The sequence below is a fragment of the Mercenaria mercenaria genome, chromosome 14 (assembly GCF_021730395.1).
Source record: "Mercenaria mercenaria strain notata chromosome 14, MADL_Memer_1, whole genome shotgun sequence".
In the NCBI taxonomy this organism is placed as follows: domain Eukaryota; kingdom Metazoa; phylum Mollusca; class Bivalvia; order Venerida; family Veneridae; genus Mercenaria; species Mercenaria mercenaria.
In genome coordinates this window covers 23337000-23358767 of record NC_069374.1, presented here as the reverse complement: position 1 = coordinate 23358767, position 21768 = coordinate 23337000, and the positions used below count along the sequence as shown (strand labels likewise).

At 34.7% G+C, this 21768-nt stretch overlaps 2 protein-coding genes across 5 annotated transcripts in view; both read right to left on the bottom strand.

Moving 5' to 3' along the window:
• LOC123529642 (uncharacterized) overlaps positions 1–21768 on the bottom strand; it is a 582930-nt gene that overhangs the window by 18061 nt on the left and 543101 nt on the right. The gene's annotated exons all lie outside the window — the stretch shown is intronic.
• Positions 1–21768, bottom strand: part of LOC128548399 (uncharacterized) — a 56399-nt gene that overhangs the window by 2776 nt on the left and 31855 nt on the right. For 2 of the 3 annotated variants that reach the window (XM_053523054.1, XM_053523055.1), the window contains exons 5-12: positions 12025–12060; positions 10780–10815; positions 6634–6669; positions 4931–4966; positions 3853–3888; positions 2752–2787; positions 1652–1687; positions 550–585 (exon numbers count right to left, since the gene is read on the bottom strand). In XM_053523054.1, coding sequence (XP_053379029.1) covers positions 550–585; positions 1652–1687; positions 2752–2787; positions 3853–3888; positions 4931–4966; positions 6634–6669; positions 10780–10815; positions 12025–12060 — 288 coding nt within the window. The remainder of the gene's footprint in view (positions 1–549; positions 586–1651; positions 1688–2751; positions 2788–3852; positions 3889–4930; positions 4967–6633; positions 6670–10779; positions 10816–12024; positions 12061–21768) is intronic. The other variant, XM_053523056.1, reaches the window with a different exon arrangement.

Below are 21768 nucleotides of genomic sequence, written 5' to 3'. Positions count from 1 at the left end.
AGCAAGAATATTACCCTAAATGTTAAAATATCTATAGTCTTTCAATCCAGTATCTGCATTAGTTTTTGAGATAGTAACTTGCATGTAAAATTTTAATCAGGAATATCTAAGTCCAAAATGGGGTATAATTTGCCAATAATGCATGTCAGAGTTATAAACTGGATGCTAATTCCTAGTTTTATAACCCGGAAGACATATGTGAAGTTTCAAATCAACATGTGCATCAGTTTTAAAGATAGTAACTTGCACAGGATTTTTCAAGTCCAAAATGTGGCATGATTTTCCCAAAATGCATGTCAGATTTACGGGACTTGATCATATGAAGTTGGCCATTGACCTAGAAAAAAGAAAAAGTAAGTTTCGAAGGTATATGCCTTTAAATAATACCAATATGTACTTTCATGCAAAACATTAACCAGGATTTTCAATGTCCAAAGGAAGGCATAATTTGGTCAAAATACATGTCAGTGTTATGGGCCTTGACGCATTTAGGTTAGTAATTGACCTAGAAAAGAAACAAGAGGGCCAAGATGGCAATAGGTCACTCACCTGATGGAGGTTCTGATGGAGGCCGCTCTTCCCAATCTGCAAAATATAAATTGATCTCTTCTTATTAACAAGAACAAAGGGATCTTTCCTGATAGAACAAACCTAAATCCAATTTAACATTGTCAGTAGTTGTAGAAATGTCCAATGCTGATACAGGTCAAAACATGCAGCCTTGCCATTTGTTACTTTCAAGATGCTGCTCAGACAGACTGAACTATATGCATGAGTCTTGTATAGAAATGACTTTCTAACTCTTTTTTCAAAACATTGTATAGAGTGAGCAAGGACATTTTTTGTAAAACCAGCAAAAATGATTAAGGTCTTAAGCATTTAAGGTTTTTATCTTTAAAACTTGTGGTATGTACATTAAAAAGGCTTATTATTCCTGCAAGAAGACGTCTTATATAGCATTATGCTCTACTTTATTTAAAGTGATACTAAACTTACATACAAATGTTCACTGAAAGTTTGCAAGTACAAAACTGGGAATTTTCTGAACAAGAGCTGTCCATAAGACAGCCAATGCTCGTCTGTTCGAATTGTCGTCCCAGAAGCAAGAATATTACCCTAAATGTTGAAACATTCATAGACTTTTATTCCAGTATCTGCATAAGTTTTGGAGATAGTAACTTGCATGTAAAATTTTTACCAGGAATGTCTAAGTCAAAAATGGGGTATAATTTGCCTATAATACATGTCAGAGTTGTGAACTCGATGCTATCACCTAGCTTTATAACCCGGAAGACACATGTGAAGTTTCAAGTCAATATGTGCATTAGTTTTAAAGATGGTAACTTGCACAAGATTTTTCAAGTCCAAAATGCGGCATGATTTGCCCAAAATACATGTTAGATTTACGAGACTTGATCCTGTGAAGTTGGTCATTGACCTAGAAGAAAGAAAAAATAAGTTTCAAAGGTATATGCCTTCAAATAATACTAATATGTACTTTCATGCAAAACATTAACCAGGATTTTCAATGTCCAAAAGAAGGCATAATTTCGTCAAAATACATCTCAGAGTTATGGAACTTGACGAAGTGAGGTTAGTAATTGACCTAGAAAAAGAAACAAGAGGGCAAATATGGCCTTAGGTCACTCACCTGATGGAGGTTCCGATGGAGGTTGCTCTTCCCAATCTGCAAAATATAAATTGATTTCTTTTTATTAACAAGAACAAAGGGATCTTTCCTGATAGAACAAACCTAAATCCAATTCAACATTGCCAGTAGTTGTAGAAATGTCCAATGCTGATGCAGGTCTAAGCATGGAGCCGTGCCATTTGATACTTTCAAGATGCTGCTCAGACAGACAGAACTGTATGCATGAGTCTTGTTTAGAAATGACTTTCTAACTCATTTTCAAAACAATGTATTTAGTGAGCAAGGACGTTTTATTGTAAAACCAGCAAAAATGATTAAGGTCTTAAGCATTTAAGGTTTTTATCTTTAAAACTTGTGGTATGTACACTAAAACGGCTTATTATTTCTGTAAGAAGATGCCTTATATAGCATTATGCTCTACTTTACTTGCAGTGATACTAGACTTACATACAAAAGTTCACTGAAAGTTTCCAAGTACAAAACTGGGAATTTTTTAACAATAGCTGTCCGTAAGACAGCCAATTCTCGTCTTTTCGAATTGTTGTCCCAGAAGCAAGAATATTACCCTAAATGTTAAAATATCTATAGTCTTTCAATCCAGTATCTGCATTAGTTTTTGAGATAGTATCTTTGATGTAAAATTTTAATCAGGAATGTCTAAGTCCAAAATGGGGTATAATTTGCCTATAATACATGTCAGAGTTATAAACTGGATGCTATTACCTAGTTTTATAACCCGGAAGACACATGTGAAGTTTCTACTCAATATGTGCATCAGTTTTAAAGATAGTAACTTGCACAGGATTTTTCAAGTCCAAAATGTGGCATGATTAGCCTAAAATACATGTTAGATTTACGAGACTTGATCCTGTGAAGTTGGTCATTGACCTAGAAGAAAGAAAAAATAAGTTTCAAAGATATATGCCTTCAAATAATATCAATATGTACATTCATGCAAAACATTAACCAGGATTTTCAATGTCCAAAAGAAGGCATAATTTGGTCAAAATACATGTCAGAGTTATGGAACTTGACGAAGTAAGGCTAGTAATTGACCTAGAAAAGAAACAAGAGGGCCAAGATGGCAATAGGTCACTAACCTGATGGAGGTTCCGATGGAGGTTGCTCTTCCCTATCTGCAAAATATAAATTGATCTCTTCTTATTAACAAGAAGAAAGGGATCTTTCCTGATAGAACAAACCTAAATCCAATTCAACATTGTCAGTAGTTGTAGAAATGTCCAATGCTGATGCAGGTCTAAGCATGCAGCCTTGCCATTTGTTACTTTCAAGATGCTGCTCAGACAGACTGAACTATATCCAGGAGTATTGTATAGGAATGACTTTCTAACTCTTTTTTCAAAACAATGTATACAGTGAGCATAGACATTTTTTGCAAAACCAGTAGAGATGATTAAGGCCTTAAGCATTTAAGGTTTTTATCTTTAAAACTTGTGGTATGTACATTAAAACGGCTTATTATTCCTGCAAGAAGATGTCTTATATAGCATAATGCTCTACTTTATTTAAAGTGATACTAAACTTACATACAAAAGTTCACTGAAAGTTTGCATGTACAAACTGGGAATTTTCTGAACAAGAGCTGTCCATAAGTCAGCCAATGCTCGTCTGTTCGAATTGTCGTCCCAGAAGCAAGAATATTACCCTAAATGTTGAAACATTCATAGACTTTTATTCCAGTATCTGCATAAGTTTTAGAGATAGTAACTTGCATGTAAAATTTTTACCAGGAATGTCTAAGTCCAAAATGGGGTATAATTTGCCTATAATACATGTCAGAGATATGAACTGGATGCTATCACCTGGCTTTATAACCCGGAAGACACATGTGAAGTTTCAAATCAATATGTGCATTAGTTTTATAGATAGATACTTGCACAGGATTTTTCAAGTCCAAAATGCGGCATGATTTACCTAAAATACATGTTAGATTTACGAGATTTGATCCTGTGAAGTTGGTCATTGACCTAGAAGAAAGAAAAAATAAGTTTCAAAGGTATATGCCTTCAAATAATACCAATATGTCCTTTCATGTAAAACATTAACCAGGATTTTCTATGTCCAAAAGAAGGGATAATTTGGTCAAAATACATGTCAGAGTTATGGAACTTGACGAAGTGATGTTAGTAATTGACCTAGAAAAAGAAACAAGAGGGCCAAGATGGCCTTAGGTCACTCACCTGATGGAGGTTCTGACGGAGGTTGCTCTTCCAAATCTGCAAATTATAAATTGATTTCTTTTTATTACCAAGAACAAAGGGATCTTTCCTGATAGAACAAACCTAAATCCAATTCAACATTGCCAGTAGTTGTAGAAATGTCCAATGCTGATGCAGGTCTAAGCATGCAGCCTTGCCATTTGATACTTTCAAGATGCTGCTCAGACAGACTGAACTGTATGCATGAGTCTTGTATAGAAATGACTTTCAAACTCTTTTTTCAACACAATATATATAGTGAGCAAGGACATTTTTTTTGTAAAACCAGCAAAAATGATTAAGGTCTTATGCATTTAAGGTTTTTATCTTTAAAACTTGTGGTATGTACACTAAAACGGCTTATTATTCCTGCAAGAAGATGTCTTATATAGCATTATGCTCTACTTTATTTAAAGTGATACTAGACTTACATGCAAAAGTTCACTGAATGTTTGCAAGTATAAAACTGGGAATTTTCTGAACAAGAGCTGTCCATAAGACAGCCAATGATCGTCTGTTCGAATTGTCGTCCCAGAAGCAAGAATATTACCCTAAATGTTGAAACATTCATAGACTTTTATTCCAGTATCTGCATAAGGTTTAGAGATAGTAACTTGCATGTAAAATTTTTACCAGGAATGTCTAAGTCCAAAATGGGGTATAATTTGCCTATAATACATGTCAGAATTATGAACTGGATGCTATCACCTAGCTTTATAACCCGGAAGACAAATGTGAAGTTTCAAATCAATATGTGCATTAGTTTTAAAGATAGTAACTTGCACAGGAGTTACCCAAAATACATGTTAGATTTACGAGACTTGATCCTGTGAAGTTGGTCATTGACCTAGAAGAAAGAAAAAATAAGTTTCAAAGGTATATGCCTTAAAATAATACCAATATGTACTTTCATGCAAAACATTAACCAGGATTTTCAATGTCCAAAGGAAGGCATAATTTGGTCAAAATACATGTCAGTGTTATGGAATTTGACGCATTGAGGTTAGTTATTGACCTAGAATAAGAAAGAAGAGGGCTAAGATGGCCTTAGGGCACTCACCTGATGGATGTTCCGATGGAGGTTGCTCTTCCCAATCTGCAAAATATAAATTGATTTCTTTTTATTAACAAGAACAAAGGGATCTTTCCTGATAGAACAAACCTAAATCCAATATAACACTGTCAGTAGTTGTTGAAATGTCCAATGCTGATGGGGTCTAAGCATGCAGACTTAAATGGATCCTGGGGTAATGTAAAGAAATGATTTTTTAACTCTTTTAAAACAATGTATTCATGGGCCAGTGACATTTTTGTAAAACCAGCAAAAATTATTACCGTCTAAAAAATTTAAGGTTTTTATCTTTAAAACTTGTGGTATGTACGCTAAAAAGGCTTATTATTCCTGCAATAAGATGTCTTATATAGCATTATGCTCTACTTTATTTGCAGTGATACTAGACTTACATATAAAAGTTCACTGAAAGTTTGCAAGAACAAAACTGGGAATTTTCTGAACAAGAGCTGTTCATACGACAGCCAATGCTCGCCTGTTCGAATTGTCGTCCCAGAAGCAAGAATATTACGCTAAATGTTGAAACATTCATAGACTTTTAATCCAGTATCTGCATTAGTTTTGGAGATAGTAACTTGGATGTAAAATATTTACCAGGAACATCTAAGTCAAAAATGAGGTATAATTTGTCTATAATACATGTCAGAGTTATGAACTTGATTAACAAGAACAAAGGGATCTTTCCTGATAGAACAAAGCTAAATCCAATTTAACATTGTCAGTAGTTGTAGAAATGTCCAATGCTGATTGAGGTCTAAGCATGCTTCCTTGCCATTTGTTACTTTCAGGATACTGCTGAGACAGTCCTAACTGGATGCTGGAGTATTGTGAAGAAATGATATTCTAACTCCTTTTTTAAAGCAATGTATTCAAGGGGCAAGTACAGTTTTTTGCAAAACCAGCAGAAATTATTACAGTCATAAACCTTTAAAGATTTTATCTTTAAAACTTGTGGAATGTACACTAAAACGGCTTATTATTCCTGCAAAAAGATGTCTTATATAGCATTATGCTCTACTTTATTTAAAGTGATTCTAAACTTACATACAAATGTTCACTGAAAATTTGCAAGTACAAAACTGGGAATTTTCTGAACAAGAGATGTCCGTAAGACAGCCAATGCTCGTCTTTTCGAATTGTTGTCCCAGAAGCAAGAATATTACCCTAAATGTTTAAATATTCATAGACTTTCAATCCAGTATCTGTATTAGATTTTGAGATAGTAACTAGCATGTAAAATTTTAACCAGGAAGGTCTAAGTCCAAAATGGTGTATAATTTCCCATTAATACATGTCAGATTGATAAACTGGATGTTATCACCTAGTTTTATAACCCGGAAGACACATGTGAAGTTTCAAATCAATATGTGCATTAATTCAAAAGATAGTAACTTGCACAGGATTTTTCAAGTCCAAAATGTGGCATGATTTGCCCAAATTAAATGTCAGAGTTACGGGACTTGGCCCTGTGAAGTTGGTCATTGAACTAGAAAAAAATGTTTCAAAGCTATATGCCTTTAAACAATACCAATATGTACTTCCATGCAAAACATTAACCAGGATTTTCAATGTCCAAAAGAAGGCATAATTTGGTCAAAATACATGTCAGAATTATGGGACTTGACGCAGTGAGGTTGGTAATTGACCTAGAAAAAGAAGCAAGAGAGCCAAGATGGCCTTAAGTTGCTCACCTGATGGAGGTTCCGATGGAGGAGGCTCTTCCCAATCTGCAAAATATTAATTGATTTCTTTTCATTAACAAGAAGAAAGGGATCTTTCCTGATAGAACAAACCTAAATCCAATATAACGCTGTCAGTAGTTGTTGAAATGCCCAATGCTGATGGGGTCTTAGCATGCAGCCAGACTTAAAGTGGTTCGCGGGGTTCCTACCAAAATTTCGAAGTATGAGATATAAGACTGATATTAAGTCTGTATGTACTAACATATCCTGTCTTTCATTTGGAGAAAAAAAGGTCGTTCCGAGTCCACATTTCCTTTGAAAAGCGCCACCTAGCGGCACATGTATTTTTTCAATGGATAACGCCATTTTTCTGTAATAATCGCATTAAAATTAATGTTATTACAATTTTTCAAACTCAGGAATATAGCTAAATTCAATGTTATTATTTACATTTGCATTTTGTAAATTATTTCATTTAGAAAATGCTTAAATAAAGAGATATCCGTAGTAGGGGTGGGGAAAAATGGCGAAAATATTCAATGTGTTTCATGGCCGTTTAGCCGAAATAAAATAAAACGGAACGGTCAAAGTTCTTGATTTTCAAATATATTCTTCTTTGATCATTTATAAACAAGAAAATAAAATAAAAATAGGGAGTCTTCACGGCAGATTTTTTTGTAAATTTACTATTTATTTGTTTTGGTAATGTAAATATTGTGACGTTGATACGTCATTTATGGTGTTAACGTCACACAAACGTTTTGTTCATTATGTCCTTTAAAGATACATTTTTGTATATACAGGATGATGAAAGTACTCAAAAATGAAATATTTTTACTAAATAGATTCACATTATTTGCAGTGTTAAGTAATTTACAATCTAAGTATATCATCTAGAAATATACTTCAATGTCAGTTCAACAATTTCCTAAAAGACGCTAATTATTTTGTTTATATTATTATGAAAAATGTCATTTAAAAATGATGACCACGGACACCCTTGCCGTTTCTGTCAGGGTATTAAAATTTCAGCCTGTCTCAAATTCTATTAGACTAGTTGTCTGCAAGAACAGAGTCTACACTAACTTCTGTTCACTTTGCGCTCAATGTCACGGGCATTCTTTATGCGATGTTGCTCATTGCAGTCTGTCATATTTGGAGCGGTCTTCTGCGCATGTCCTGAACTGATCATCAATCGGAGCGCACGGCAAAAATACGCAAATTATTGTACGACAGCATGCATTTAGTGTATAATATGTATAATATACTGACAAAAGGTTAGGGTTAGTATTACAATGGTCACAAAATATATACATTAAAGATAATTTTCATTCAAATTGCTTGAATCCGGTATATTCCGGGGTCTGTAATTTATACAGGAGTTCCAGGTCTGCAGTGAGTTGCAGTCCTGAAATATCCGAATCTATTCGCATCTGCGTCAAAATGCACTTTTACACTAAATACAAGTCAAATATTTTGTTTTCAGCATTCTGGCGAAAACATTTCGAAGTACATGTAAATGGTGGTTTTATTTATTTCTTAGTTTTATCCGTCTTTTAAAATTTTTGAAACACCAAAAGAAATGCACGAGATGAAATCATAGTGGTTACTTTTTTGATATTACATTCAACACTGGAATACCATACTTCGGTTTTGGAATAAAACCTTCATCAAATAAGAATGATCCCAATTTGCCGCCAAATTTCTATAATCGAAACTTTTTGTATGTACAACAGTGAACCATGTCGAAAGTGCGTTTCCTTGAAAACATCTGACAGAAACAGCGGGTCTGAACAATGAACGCATGCCTCTAAACCTTTCGCAAGAGCAGCCTCAGTTAAACCACCCTTCATCCATCTTTCCATCCTAAAATATCGTCTGCGTCGACTGTATCTGTTTTATATTATTTTCTGAATGTTTTGAAGCGAAATGAGTTAGAGTTTTATTTTTGTTCTGTCATTTTGAAGCAAGTTTTCCCTCAATACGGTTTGCATTGTGCATTCACGTTGACGTTATAAATGTAATGCACTAAGCGGCACCAAAATGAGCTTTATTCGAGTAACGGTTTCAAGTTCACAGACTGAAGTACATTTTTACCGTAAGAGGCATTATCTCATTTATCCATCATCTGCTTAAGATTCCATGATTTTATTTATTGAAAATATTCAATATAGGTTTAAAAAGCAATAAATATAATACACAATTAGAATTATAATGAAAATCAAAACCTCTAAATAAAGTTACATATCATAACAAAAAAGAAACATATTGATGTTTTAGCCACCCTTCAAAATGTTCTTTTTCGTTAAAAATGTATTTCATTTTTGTCTGGAAAACAGTTTCACCACATTTCGTATCTTGTATCTTCGTTGTTAGCTAGTCACTTGAAATATTGAAAAACAATAAGGAATGTCGTTCAGTTTCGCACTTAAACATTTCATACTAAAGGTAAAATGAGCCGCGCCATGAGAAAACCAACATAATGGTTTTGCATCCGCGCAGTCTGGTCAGGATCCATGCTGTTCGTTAACAGTTTCTCTAATTGCAATAGGCTTTGAAAGCGAACAGCGTGGAGTCTTGTCAAGACTGCGCGGATGCGCAGGCTTGTCTGGATCCATGCAGGTCGCAAAGCCACTATGTTGGTTTTCACATGGCGCGGCTCAATGTAAATTTGCAAATGACTCTTTTTTTCTATTTTCTTGTCGGGGAATAATTAAAGAAACCTATGTTTGAAAATAAAGAATTTTGACAGCTCCGTTTTAATTCATAGCGGATAAACTGATAAGATTTTTTCTACACCCCCACCCCCGTCCCTCCAACACTTTACTAACCCTTAAATACGGAGCCAGATACGCGAATTATGCAAGATTAAACATTTTCATAAAAAATTCAACCACTTATACCATATTCAGTTGTTATAGTACATGTTTTAGCGCGATATATCCACATTTTGTGCCGAACTTGGTGAACATGAACATGTTGAAAAATTTCACCGAAACTGTGGGCAAGTAGTTTTAACCAGGAAGGTATCAGTTGTTCCAGCTTTAACTGACTCTGATATATATTACTAGATAATATACTTTGACTGCAAAATACGCAACAATGTACATCATGTGAATATATTCAAATAAAAAAAGATTCTAAAGATTTTTGTGAACTCTGAAGGTCCTGTTTATATCAATGAAAGACATAATGAAATCAGCGTTTGCGCGACGTTAACGCCGTCATTGTGTATCAACGTCACAATATTTACATTACCAAAACAAATAAAAAGTAAATTTGCAATAAATCTGCCGTGAAGACCCCCTATTTTTATTTTATTTTCTTGTTCAGAAATGATTAAAGAAGAATATATTTAAAAATCAAGAACTTTGACCGTTCCGTTTTATTTTATTTTGGCTAAACGGCCATGAAATACACTGAATATTTTCGCTATTTTTCCCCACCCCTACTACGGATATCTCTTTATCTAAGCATTTTCCAAGTGAAATAATTTACAAAACCAACATTTAAAAAATAACATTGAATTTAGCTATATTCCTGAGTTTGAAAAAATGTAATAACATTAATTTTAATGAGATTATTACAGAAAAACGGCGATTTCCCTTGAAAAATACATATGCCGCCAGGTGGCGCTCTTCAAAGGAAATGTGGACTCGGAACGATTTTCTTTTTTCTCCAAATGAAAGACAGGAGATGTTAGTACATACAGACTTAATATCAGTCTTATATCTCATACTTCGAAATTTTGGTAGGAACCCCGCGAACCACCTTAAATGGATGCTAGAGTAATGTGAAGAAATGATTTTTTAACTCTTTTAAAACAATGTATTGATGGGCCAGTGACATTTTTGTAAAACCAGCAAAAATTATTACCTTCTTAAAAATTTAAGTTTTTTATCTTTAAAACTTGTGGTATGTACGCTACAAAGGCTTATTATTCCTGCAATAAGATGTCTTATATAGCATTATGCTCTACTTTATTTGCAGTGATACTAAACTTAGATACAAAAGTTCACTGAAAGTTTCAAAGTACAAAACTGTCCAAAAGAAGGCGTAATTGGTCAGAATACATGTCAGATTGATGGAACTTCACGCAGTGAGGTTGGTAATTGAAAAAGAAACAAGAGGGCAGAGATGGCTTAGGTCGCTCACCTGATGGAGGTTCCGATGGAAGAGGCTCTTCCCAATCTGCAAAATATACATAGATTTCTTTTTATTAACGATAACAAAGGGATCTTTCCTGATGGAATAAACCTAAATCCAATTTAGCATTGTCAGTAGTTGTTGAAATGTCCAATGGTGATGGAGGTTTAAGCATGCAGCCTTGCCATTTGTTACTTTCAAGATGCTGCTCAGACAGACTTAACTGGATAGTTGATTATCTAACTCTTTTTTCAAAACAATGTATTTTGGGGCCAAGGACATTTTTTTTGGTAAAACCAGCAATTTTTTTTACCGTCTTAAGCATTTAAGGTTTTTATCTTTAAAACTTGTGGTATGTACATTAAAAAGGCTTATTATTCCTGCAAAAAGATGTCTTATATAGCATTATGCTCTAGCTTATTTGCAGTGATACTAAACTTACATACAAAAGTTCAATGAAAGTTTCCAAGTACAAAACTGAGAATTTTCTGAACAAGAGCTGTCCGTAAGACAGACAATGCTCGTCTGTTCGAATTGTTGTCCCAGAAGCAAGAATATTACACTAAATGTTAAAATATCTATAGACTTTCAGTCCAGTATCTGTGTTAGTTGTGGAGATAGTAACTTGCTTGTAAAATTTTAAGCAGGAATATCTAAGTCTAAAATGGTTTATCATTTGTCCATAATACATGTCAGAGTTATGACCTGGATGCTATTAGCTAGTTTTATAACCCGGAAGACACATGTGAAGTTTCAATTTAATACAACTGTATGTGCATTAGTTTTAAAGATAGTAACTTGCACAGGATTTTTCAAGTCCAAAATGCGGCTCGATTTGCCCAGAACACATGTTAGATTTACGAGACTTGATCCTGTGAAGTTGGTCATTGACCTAGAAGAAAGAGAAAATAAGTTTCAAAGGTATATGCCTTTAAATAATACCAATATATACTTTCATGCAAAACATTAGCCAGGATTTTCAATGTCCAAAAGAAGGCATAATTTGGTCAAATGAATGGCAGACTTATGGGACTTAACGTCATTGACCTAGGAAAAAGACGAAATAAGTTTCAAAGCCATATGCCTTTAAATATTCCTAATATGTATTTTCATGCAAAACATTAACCAGAAGGTTCTATGTTCAAAAGAAGGCACAATTTGGTCAAAATACATGTCAGGCACATAACACAGTGAGGTTGGTAATTGACCTAGAAAAAGGAAGCAAGAGGGCCTAGATGGGCGTAGGTCGCTCACCTGATGGAGGTTCCGATGGCGGAGGCTCTTCCCAATCTGCAAAATATAAATTGATTTCTTTTTATTCAATTAAGCATTGTCAGTAGTTGTTGAAATATCCAATGCTGATGGAGATCTAAGCATGCAGCATTGCTATTGTTTTTTTTCAAGATGCTGGAATATCATTAAGAAATGATTTTCTAACTCTTTTTCAAAACAATGTATTTAGGGGCCATGGACATTTTTGTAACACCAGCAAAAGTTATTACCGTCTTAAGCATTTAAGGTTTTTATCTTTAAAACTTGTGGTATGTACACCAAAAAGGCTTATTATTCCTGCAAAAAGATGCCTTATATAGCATTATGCTCTACTTTATTTACAGTGATACCAGCCTTACATACAAAAGTTCACTGAAAGTTTCCAAGTAAGATAGCCAATGCACGCCTGTTCGAATTGTTGTCCAAGAAGCAAGAATATTACCCTAAATGTGAATATATATTTCGAATTTCAATCTATTATCTGCATTAGTTTTGGAAATAGTAACTTGCATGTAAAACTTTAAGCAGGAATGTCTGAATCCAAAATGGGGTTTAATTTGCCCTATACATGTCAGAGTTACGAACTGGATGTTATACCTTAAATTCAAACCCGGAAGACACATTTGTAGTTTCAAATCAATAAATGTATTAGCTTTAAATATAGTAATTTGGACGGGATTTTTCAAGTCCAAAAGGGGGCATGATTTTCCCAAAATACATGTCAGAGTAACGGGACTTGAACCTGTGAATTTGGCCATTGACCTAGAAAAATGAAAAACATAAGTTTCAAAGGTATATGTCTTTAGATAATACCAATATGTAATTGCAGGCATTTCTATGTTCAAAAGAAGGCATAATTTGTTCAAAATACATGTCAGATTTATGGGAATTTACACAGTGAGGTTGGTAATTGACCTAGAAAAAGACAGAAGAGGGCCAAGATGGCCTAAAGTAGCACACCTTATTGAGGTATAGATGGAGGATTTTCCAAATCTACAAATTATATATTGATTTCTGTCTATTAACAAGAACAAAGGGATCTTTCCTTATAGAACAAACCTAAATCCAATTTAGCATTGTCAGTAGCTGTAGAAATGTCCAATGCTGATGGAGGTTTAGGCATGCAGCCTTGCCATTGGCTACTTTCAAGATGCTGCTCAGATAGACTTAACTGGATGCTGGAGAATTGTGAAGAAATGATTTTCTAATACTTTTTTGAAACAATGTATTCAGGGGCCAAGGATATTGTTTGTTAAACCAGCAAAAGGTATTACCGTCTTAAGCATTTAATGTTTTTATTTTTAAAACTTGCGGTATGTACACTAAAAAGGCTTATTATTCCTGTAGGAAGATGTCTAATATAGCATTATGCTCTACTTTATTTGCAGTGATACTAGACTTGCATACAAAAGTTCACTGAAAGTTTCAATGTACAAAACAAGGAATTTTCTGAAAAAGAGCTGTCCGTAAGACAGCCAATGCTCGTCTGTTCGAATTGTTGTCCCAGAAGCAAGAATATTACCCTAAATGATAAAATATCTATAGACTTTCAATCTAGTATCCGCATAAGTTTTGGAAATAGTAACATTCATGTAAAACTTTAATGTCTAAATCGAAAGTGGGGTATAATGTGCCCATTATACGTGTCAGATTTATGAACTAAATGCTATTACCTAGTTTTAAACCCGGAAGTTTTATTTGAAGTTATAAATCAAAAAATGCATTAGTTTTTGAGATAGTAACTTGCACAGGATTTTCCAAGTCCAAGAGGGGGCATGATTTGCCCAAAATACATGTTAGAGTTATGGAACTTGACGAAGTGAGGTTAGGAATTGACCTAGAAAAAACCCCAAAGGGGCCTAGATGGCCTTAGGTCACTCACCTGATGGAGGTTCCGATGGAGGCATTCCTCATTTGCAAAATATAAATTCATTTCTTTATATTAACAAGAATAATGGGATCTTTCCTTACAGAACAAATCAAAATCCAGTTTAGCATTGTGAGTTGTTGTTGAAATGTCCAATGCTGATGGCGGTCTAAGCATGCAGCCTTGCCATTTGATTAATTTCAAGATGCTGCTCAGACAGACTTAACTGGATGCTGGAGTATTGTAAAAAAATGATTTTCTAACTCTTTTTTAATCAATGTATTCAGGGGCCAAGAATATTTTTTGTCAAACTTCCAAAAATAATTATTTTCTAAAGCATTTAAGGCTTTTATCCCTAAAACGTGTGGTATGTACACTTAAAGGCTTATGTTTCTGCAAGAAGATGTCTTATATAGCATTATGCTTTACTTTATTTGCAGTGTGATACTAGACTTACATGCAAAAGTTCATTGACAGTACAAAACTCGGAATTTTCTTAACAAGAGCTGTTCTTAAGACAACCGCTCGACTTTCCGAATTGTTGTCCCAGAAGCAGGAATATTACACTAAATGTTAAAATATCTATAGGCTTTCAATCCAGTAACTAACCTAGAAAAAGAAACAAGAGGGTCAAATGGCCTTAGGTCGCTCATTTGAGTAACACACCAATACAGTGTAAACATGTTTGTTGTAGTGACCAAAATTTTTGACAACACATGACTCAGTTTCAAAGTCTTCCGACTTTTCAAGAAGATAAACATTCTGACCAAGTTTGATGAAGACTGGATCAAAATGTTCCTTTTGGAGTGTAAACAAAATGTTTCTTCGATTTGGCCTAGTGACCTAGTTTTTTACTAAACCTGACAAATTTTTAAACTGTCTGAGATTTCATGGAGACAAATATTCTGACCAATTTTCATGAAGATTAGAGCAAAACAAGAGTGCCAGACTGTCACAAAATAGCCGGTCTAAATATTCAGTTGCGCAAATTCAAGGGCCGTAATCCTAGGGCGATTTGAGCGGTTATCGAACTTGGCCGAGATATTATGCCCAAAAAATGACCTAGTGACCTAATTTTTGACCCTATATGACCCAGATTATAAATCATCTGAGCCTTTGTGATAAAAAATTCTGACCAAGTTTTACAAAATACGGCCCCTAGAGTGTAAACAAGCTTTTTCTTTGATTTGACCTGGTGACCTAGTTTATGACCCCATGTGACAAGATAAAAGCTCATCAAAGATTTAATGGACACAAACATTCTGACCAAGTTTCATGCACACCAGATGAAAAATACAGCCTTAATTGCACACACATTTTTCTTTAATTTGACAGTGATCTAGAGTTTTACCCACCATGACCTACAATCAAACTTGGCCTAGATTTGATCAAGACAAACAATCTGTTCAAACTCCGGGTGACCTAGTTTTGACCCCAAATGACCTGCATTAAAACTTGACCTAGATTTCATCAAGACAACATTCTGATCAAAGTTCATGAAGATTCAGTGAAAAATCCAGTCCCTATTGCATACAAAATATTTTTCCTGATTTTTGACCGGGTGACCAAGTTTTTGACCCAACATGACCAGGTATCGAACTTGACATAGAGGTCTTCAAGACAAACATTCTGACCGATTCTCATGAGTTTCAAACTTTGTATGTGGTCTCTGGAAAATAAACAATATTTTCCTTTGATCTGACCTAGTGACCTAATTTTTGACCCCAGATGACTCAATTTCTAACTAAAGATCATCAAGATAAACATTCTGCTGACCTAGCTTCATGCAGATAGGGTCATAAATGTGGCCTCAAGAGTGTTAATAGGCGTTTCGTTTGATTTGACCGGGTGACCTAGTTTTTGACCCAACATAACCAAGTTTTGAACTTGACCTAGAGGTCATCAAGTCAAACATTCTGACAAACTTTCATGAATTTCAAACTTAAAATGTTGATTATAGAGTGTTAACATGATTTTCGTTTGACCTGACCTACTGACCTAGATTTCAATTCCACATAATCAAGTTTCTAACCTAACCGAGAAATCATCAAGACAAAAATTGTGACCAAGTTTTATAAAAATTTGGTCAAAACAGGGGCCTCTAACAAGGTAAATGTTGACGGACAATGCACGACCACGGACGCCAGACAACGACCGGTCACAATAGCTCACCTTGAGGAATTCGTGCTCAGTTGAGCTAAAAAGGGTCATATTCTATACTAGCGGAAAAAAGAAACTGTACATGTGTAAAATGTTCATGTATCGCTGAATTTTATAAATTAAAGCTTGAAACTTTACACATGTAAGTTGTGTATCCCACTCGGCCATTTGCTGATGCAATGACCATATCAACTAAGCTGGTGTTAAATAAGGTCAGATAAAACCCTGTTGAATTTTTTTTTTGCGATTTCTTATATACCTCCTAAGTTATAGCATATTATACCCATGCACAGTTTCTTTTTTCCGCTAGTATATTATACATATTTCACTATATCCAATCATGACATTCAGAAGTATAGATATAACAAAAGTAGATATGTAATTGACATATGTATTTTATGATTCTCTGATAAAAATGTACCCAAACTAAATATATTGAGCATAAACGTTTTTTTCTATTTTTATTCATTTATTTTGTAGGGTTTAACGTCGCACCGACACAATTATAGGTCATATGGCAACTTCCCAGCTTTGATAGTGGAGGAAAACCTCAGCTGCCCTGTCCGTGCATTATTTCATCACGATAGGGTACCTGGATAGAACATCCGTAAGCCAGCTGGATGGCTTCCTCACATGAAGAATTCAAAACCCCTAGTGAGGCTCGAGCCCATATCAATGCGGGGCAAATGATTTTAAGTCAGCGACCTTAACTACTCGGCCACGGAGGACCCCTTTTCTATTTTTGATAATAGTAAATCAAAATAAAATCAAAAGCCAGTTCTTAATATAAGACTGTTTTGCATCAAGTTTGGCAACATGTTTGATAAAAGATATCTACACACAAAGTTTGCTGACAATAAGTGAACAAAACCTAAAGATACTGAATGGAAGCCATTTTTCTATTTTCAGTTACAGTGTCGGCAGATATCATCCAAAGCTAATTCTTCAGTCACGCTTGCTGAACACCAAGTTGGGTGACAGATAGTCTAAACTAAAATTATAAACCGTTGATGATCACATTGAGAATTTTTTTTTCTAGCTGTGACCTTGACCTTGACCCAATAACCCTTTCATCACAAACAAGAGCTGTCATTATAATTGACAAATGCCCACGAGCATCCATGCAAGGTAATTTTAAAATCAATTGACCGAACTGAAAACAGACCATGTTAACCTTTAGCCTCTAAGTGTGACCTTGACCTTAGAGCTAGGGATCTGCACACAACACGTCGTATCATTATGGAAAAAAATTTTGGCAAGTAACTTCAAAATCCCTTGATGAATGGTAGAGTTATGAACCGGACACGAAACAGACCCTGTTTCCTTTTGACTTCTAAGTCTGACCTTGATCTTTGAGCTAAAGGTCTGGGTCTTGCGCCTGACAGATTGCCTCAATATGATAAACATTTATGCCAAGTTATTTCAAAATCTCTTAAAGGATGGCAGAGTTATGGACAAGACACTAAACATACCCTTTTAACATTTGACTTCTAAGTGTGAACTTGACCTTAGAGCTATTGGTCTAGGTCTTGCGTATGACAAGTCGTCTCATTGTCAGAATTTGATGGTGGTCGGTGCGAGGCGTTACCAACGATTAGAGAGGTAGTGTGCACCGCCTGACTATGGCTAATCTTTACGTTGGAACTAGCACTTTTATTGTTTTCTTATTTATCTTGTGTGTGTATTTTTTTGTAGTTTTTTTTTGGTATATTTTGCACTGTATATACAATATATACTAAAACATGGCGACGTACTATTTACACCTAGATCAAGCACACATCACAAACATTCTGTCCACAAACATAACATAAATTTGCACCGCTTTTCGTCAAGCTTTATCACATATACGCAGGTATATATGATGTACAAAATATAGCATGTATTTCAATACTTATGCTCGGCCAGCGCAAGATTTAACAAACAACCATTCAAAACCAAACAATTAACCTGCAAAACTCAGAGCAAAATATATATCCGAAACAATACACCACCAAACTGCAGAAAAAATAAATTTATACACCTCTAAAACTCAAAAGAACCCATTAACACACAAATTCAAACAACCAACCAAATTATAAACTTCAATTTCACAAAGGAACCATCAATTCCAACCGCCAACAACCAAAGTATCAACTTCAAAACAAAACCAAAATTATACAACCAAACAACCAAAATACTCGCCGAGCAAATCAACAATCATGTACAATGAAAAATACGTCACCAATCTCCAACAAATAAATCAAGAAACAAATCTTTCCCTCAAAAGTCGAGCCACCAACTGACTCTAACACACTTTATAACTGCATGTACAACATGAGTCTTTTTCTCGCTAAAGTGCGATCTAAACTCTCTTAAAATTGTGTAATATTCCATGTACCTGTCAACTACTATTATTTGGCCCTCTCTCTCTCTATACTGCAGTGATTATTTTATCAGCGAAGTTTAACAAGCCGTACAATATAGCGTATAGATAAACTTGTTTTCAGCTGCTGTTTATGCTAGCATACAGTAATGAGTATAAATTTACAACTTATGGTTTAACGCCGTTTTGCTACAAGCAACAACAAATTATTCTGACTGCCCCACTCTCAAGAAAACACTCAATAGTTTTCCAAATACAAAGAATAATTCGACACTAACCCCTCAGGTATCCAGTCTGCTCAGGTAATCTGCACAGACGTTGTCTTATCCTTTGACAACCTCGATTCGGAACTTGTAGTTCTGCAAGAAAAAGGCCCATCTCATAATGCGACCGCTTTCAACTTTACATTTTTGAATGTAGTCAAAGGTGCGTGATCAGTTTGCAGTTCAAAGTGTTGTCCATACCAGTACTTATAAAAACCATAGCTAGGCATTCCCTCTCTAATACTGAGTAATTCTTCTCCCGTTTCAAAAGCTTATTGCTTGCATATGCAATAGGAAACAATCCGTCATCAAACCTTTGTTGACGCAATGCTCCAACCCCAGTATCCGAAGCATCACACTGCAAGACAAACGGTTTGGAGAAGTCTTGCAAACGTAATATCGGCGCCCGAGTCAATAACTGCTTCATTCTTAGTTTCTGGGTTCTCAGCATTGCGTATCTTATCTAACTTATCTTCTTCCATTTGCATCATGCCATCACCTACAACGTGGCTAGTAAACGAAATACTACCAAATTCAATCATACATTTCGATGGCTTTACTGTCAGTCTTGCCTGAATACATTTCTCAACATCATTACATGCCTCTCCAAGGTTATGGTGTGTCCAAGGACATCGTCCACATAGTTATCTGCGCCTTTTATTCCAGTCAACAACTTTCTCATCATTCGAATGAATGTTGCCCTAGAATTTACCATCCCGAACTGGTAAACTGCCTTCTGGAATAGAGAAGGCTGTCAAATGCCTTGGCCTTTCTTCTATTGGTCTGCCAATAACCTTTGGTCAGGTCAATCTTTGTGAAGTAGTTGTCTTCTTTCAACTTCGCCATAATATCCTTTACATTACCCATAGGCTCCGTGTCGAACTTCGTGATAGACTTTATGCGTCTGAAGTCTAAACAAAAGCGGTTTGTATTATCTTTCTTCTACACAAGAAAAACCAGGGAATTGTAATCTGAATTTGCTGGCTCTATGACTCCAGCCTCTAACATATTCTTAACTTCGTTTTCAACGTCTTTTCGCTTGGCGTAAGGTATATTGTACTGTCTAACACGTTTTGGTGCCTCATCAGTTAATTCAATCTTATGTTCTTAAGGTACCTGGTACATCTGTGTATATATCTTTAAATTCTTCAAGCAGAGCATACACTTCTGCTTTCTGCTTTCTCGCTCATTTACACAGACATCTTTGTACGTCTCTGTACCAATAGTATTTACTAAGTTCAGTAAACTCTCATCGTCAACTACACCAGTTCCACTTTCATTCTCTGCTTCTATAACTGCCACGCTTGCACAGACCTTATCTTCTCTCTCCTCGTATTTCTTTCAAAGGTTTATGTGGTAAACACCTACTTTTTCGCCAATTTTCACTTTATAATCAAATTTGTTCACAACTTCAGCTACTTCAAATGGACCCTTCCATTGCAACATGAGTTTGTTGCGAGATGTAAGCAGGAGAACTAGAACTTTGTCTCCTTGCTCAAGACTTCGTGCTAAAATGTAAACTTTGATAACACTAAGTTTGTTTGGATAGGAAAAAAGAAATATAGTAGTGACAGTATAAAAACACGGTGGAAGTTGTCATGGAATCAGCATAGCTTTAAAATGTAAGGCATAAAGTTTCATGTAAATTTTAATAACATAATAGAACTAAATTATCAGGAAAAACTGGAAATACTTCAAAATTTAATAAATCAGTGGAAAAGGAGAATTCTCACACCTATTGGTAAAATAGCAGTAATAAAAACATTATTACTTTCCCTGTTTAATCACCTTTTTATTGCATTACCTACGCCACCTGAAGCTGTAATAAACAAACTTAATAAAATGTTTTTTGAATTCATCTGGCAGGGGAATGTCAAAATTAAAAATAATGTCATGGTCAAAGATTATCCTGAGGGAGGTTTAAAAATGATTAATATTACTGTTTTTATAATGGCATTAAAAACAACATGGTTAAGACGAATAACAGGCGACGCAAGTTGGATAAGCATTATTGAAGAAAAAATTGAAATGCAGAAATTATTTCATTGTGGAAAACATTATATTGATAAGCTAGTATAAGAAACAAATAACATGTTTTGGAAAGACACTTTTACCGCCTTTTCTACACTTATCGGATCAATTCCTATTGATGCAAACTCCATTGGAAAACTTCCATTATTTTATAACAATAATTTGTTAATAGGTACAAAAAGTGTTTTTCTAAAATCATGGTTTAATGCTGGTGTACATTACATAGAAGATCGTTTGAACAGTGATGGTTCTTTTTTATGAGTAGAAGAATTCAACGAAAAATACAACCTTCGAACAATTTACCTAGCTTTTCAGGGAATGCAAAATACAATTAAACACTGTTTAAAAATATGGTTTTACTGTAAATAACATAAGTACTAGTTATGGACCAAAGTTACCACCATACATTAGATTTATAATAAAACATAACAAGGGTTAAAAAAGTGTATGGCATTTTAAATGCAAACACATCAAAGCCAACGAGTCAAGAAAAATGGATAGAAAAGTTAATTTTGGACTTCGACGAAAACAAATGGAAATGTATCTACGAATTACTTTTAAAATCACGAAAACACACAGATACAATGGTTTCAAATTAGAATTCTACACAGAATTATAGGAACAAATGATCTGTTGTACAAGATGAAATATAAAGATAGTCCGTTGTGCTCTTTTTGCAAACAGAAAAACGAAACAATCGAGCACTTATTCTGGAAATGTGATACAACCAAAAATCTTATATATCAGCTTTTGAAACCAACAACTCACCCATTTTCTTTCTTGAATAAAAATATAATGATATTTGGATACAGCAAAAATGATGAATCGCCAGCAGCCAAAAACCTTGTACTGATCTTTTTCAAAATGTACATTTATCAATGCAAAATGCTTAATTCGTCACCTACAGTAATAGGAGCCAAAAATTACATATTATTCAATTTTAATATTGAAAAAGAAACGGCAACACTCAATAAAAATATCAAAAATTGTAAAAACACTTGGAAATCTATGAAAAAACTGTTGCCGGAGCTGTGCTGATTAAG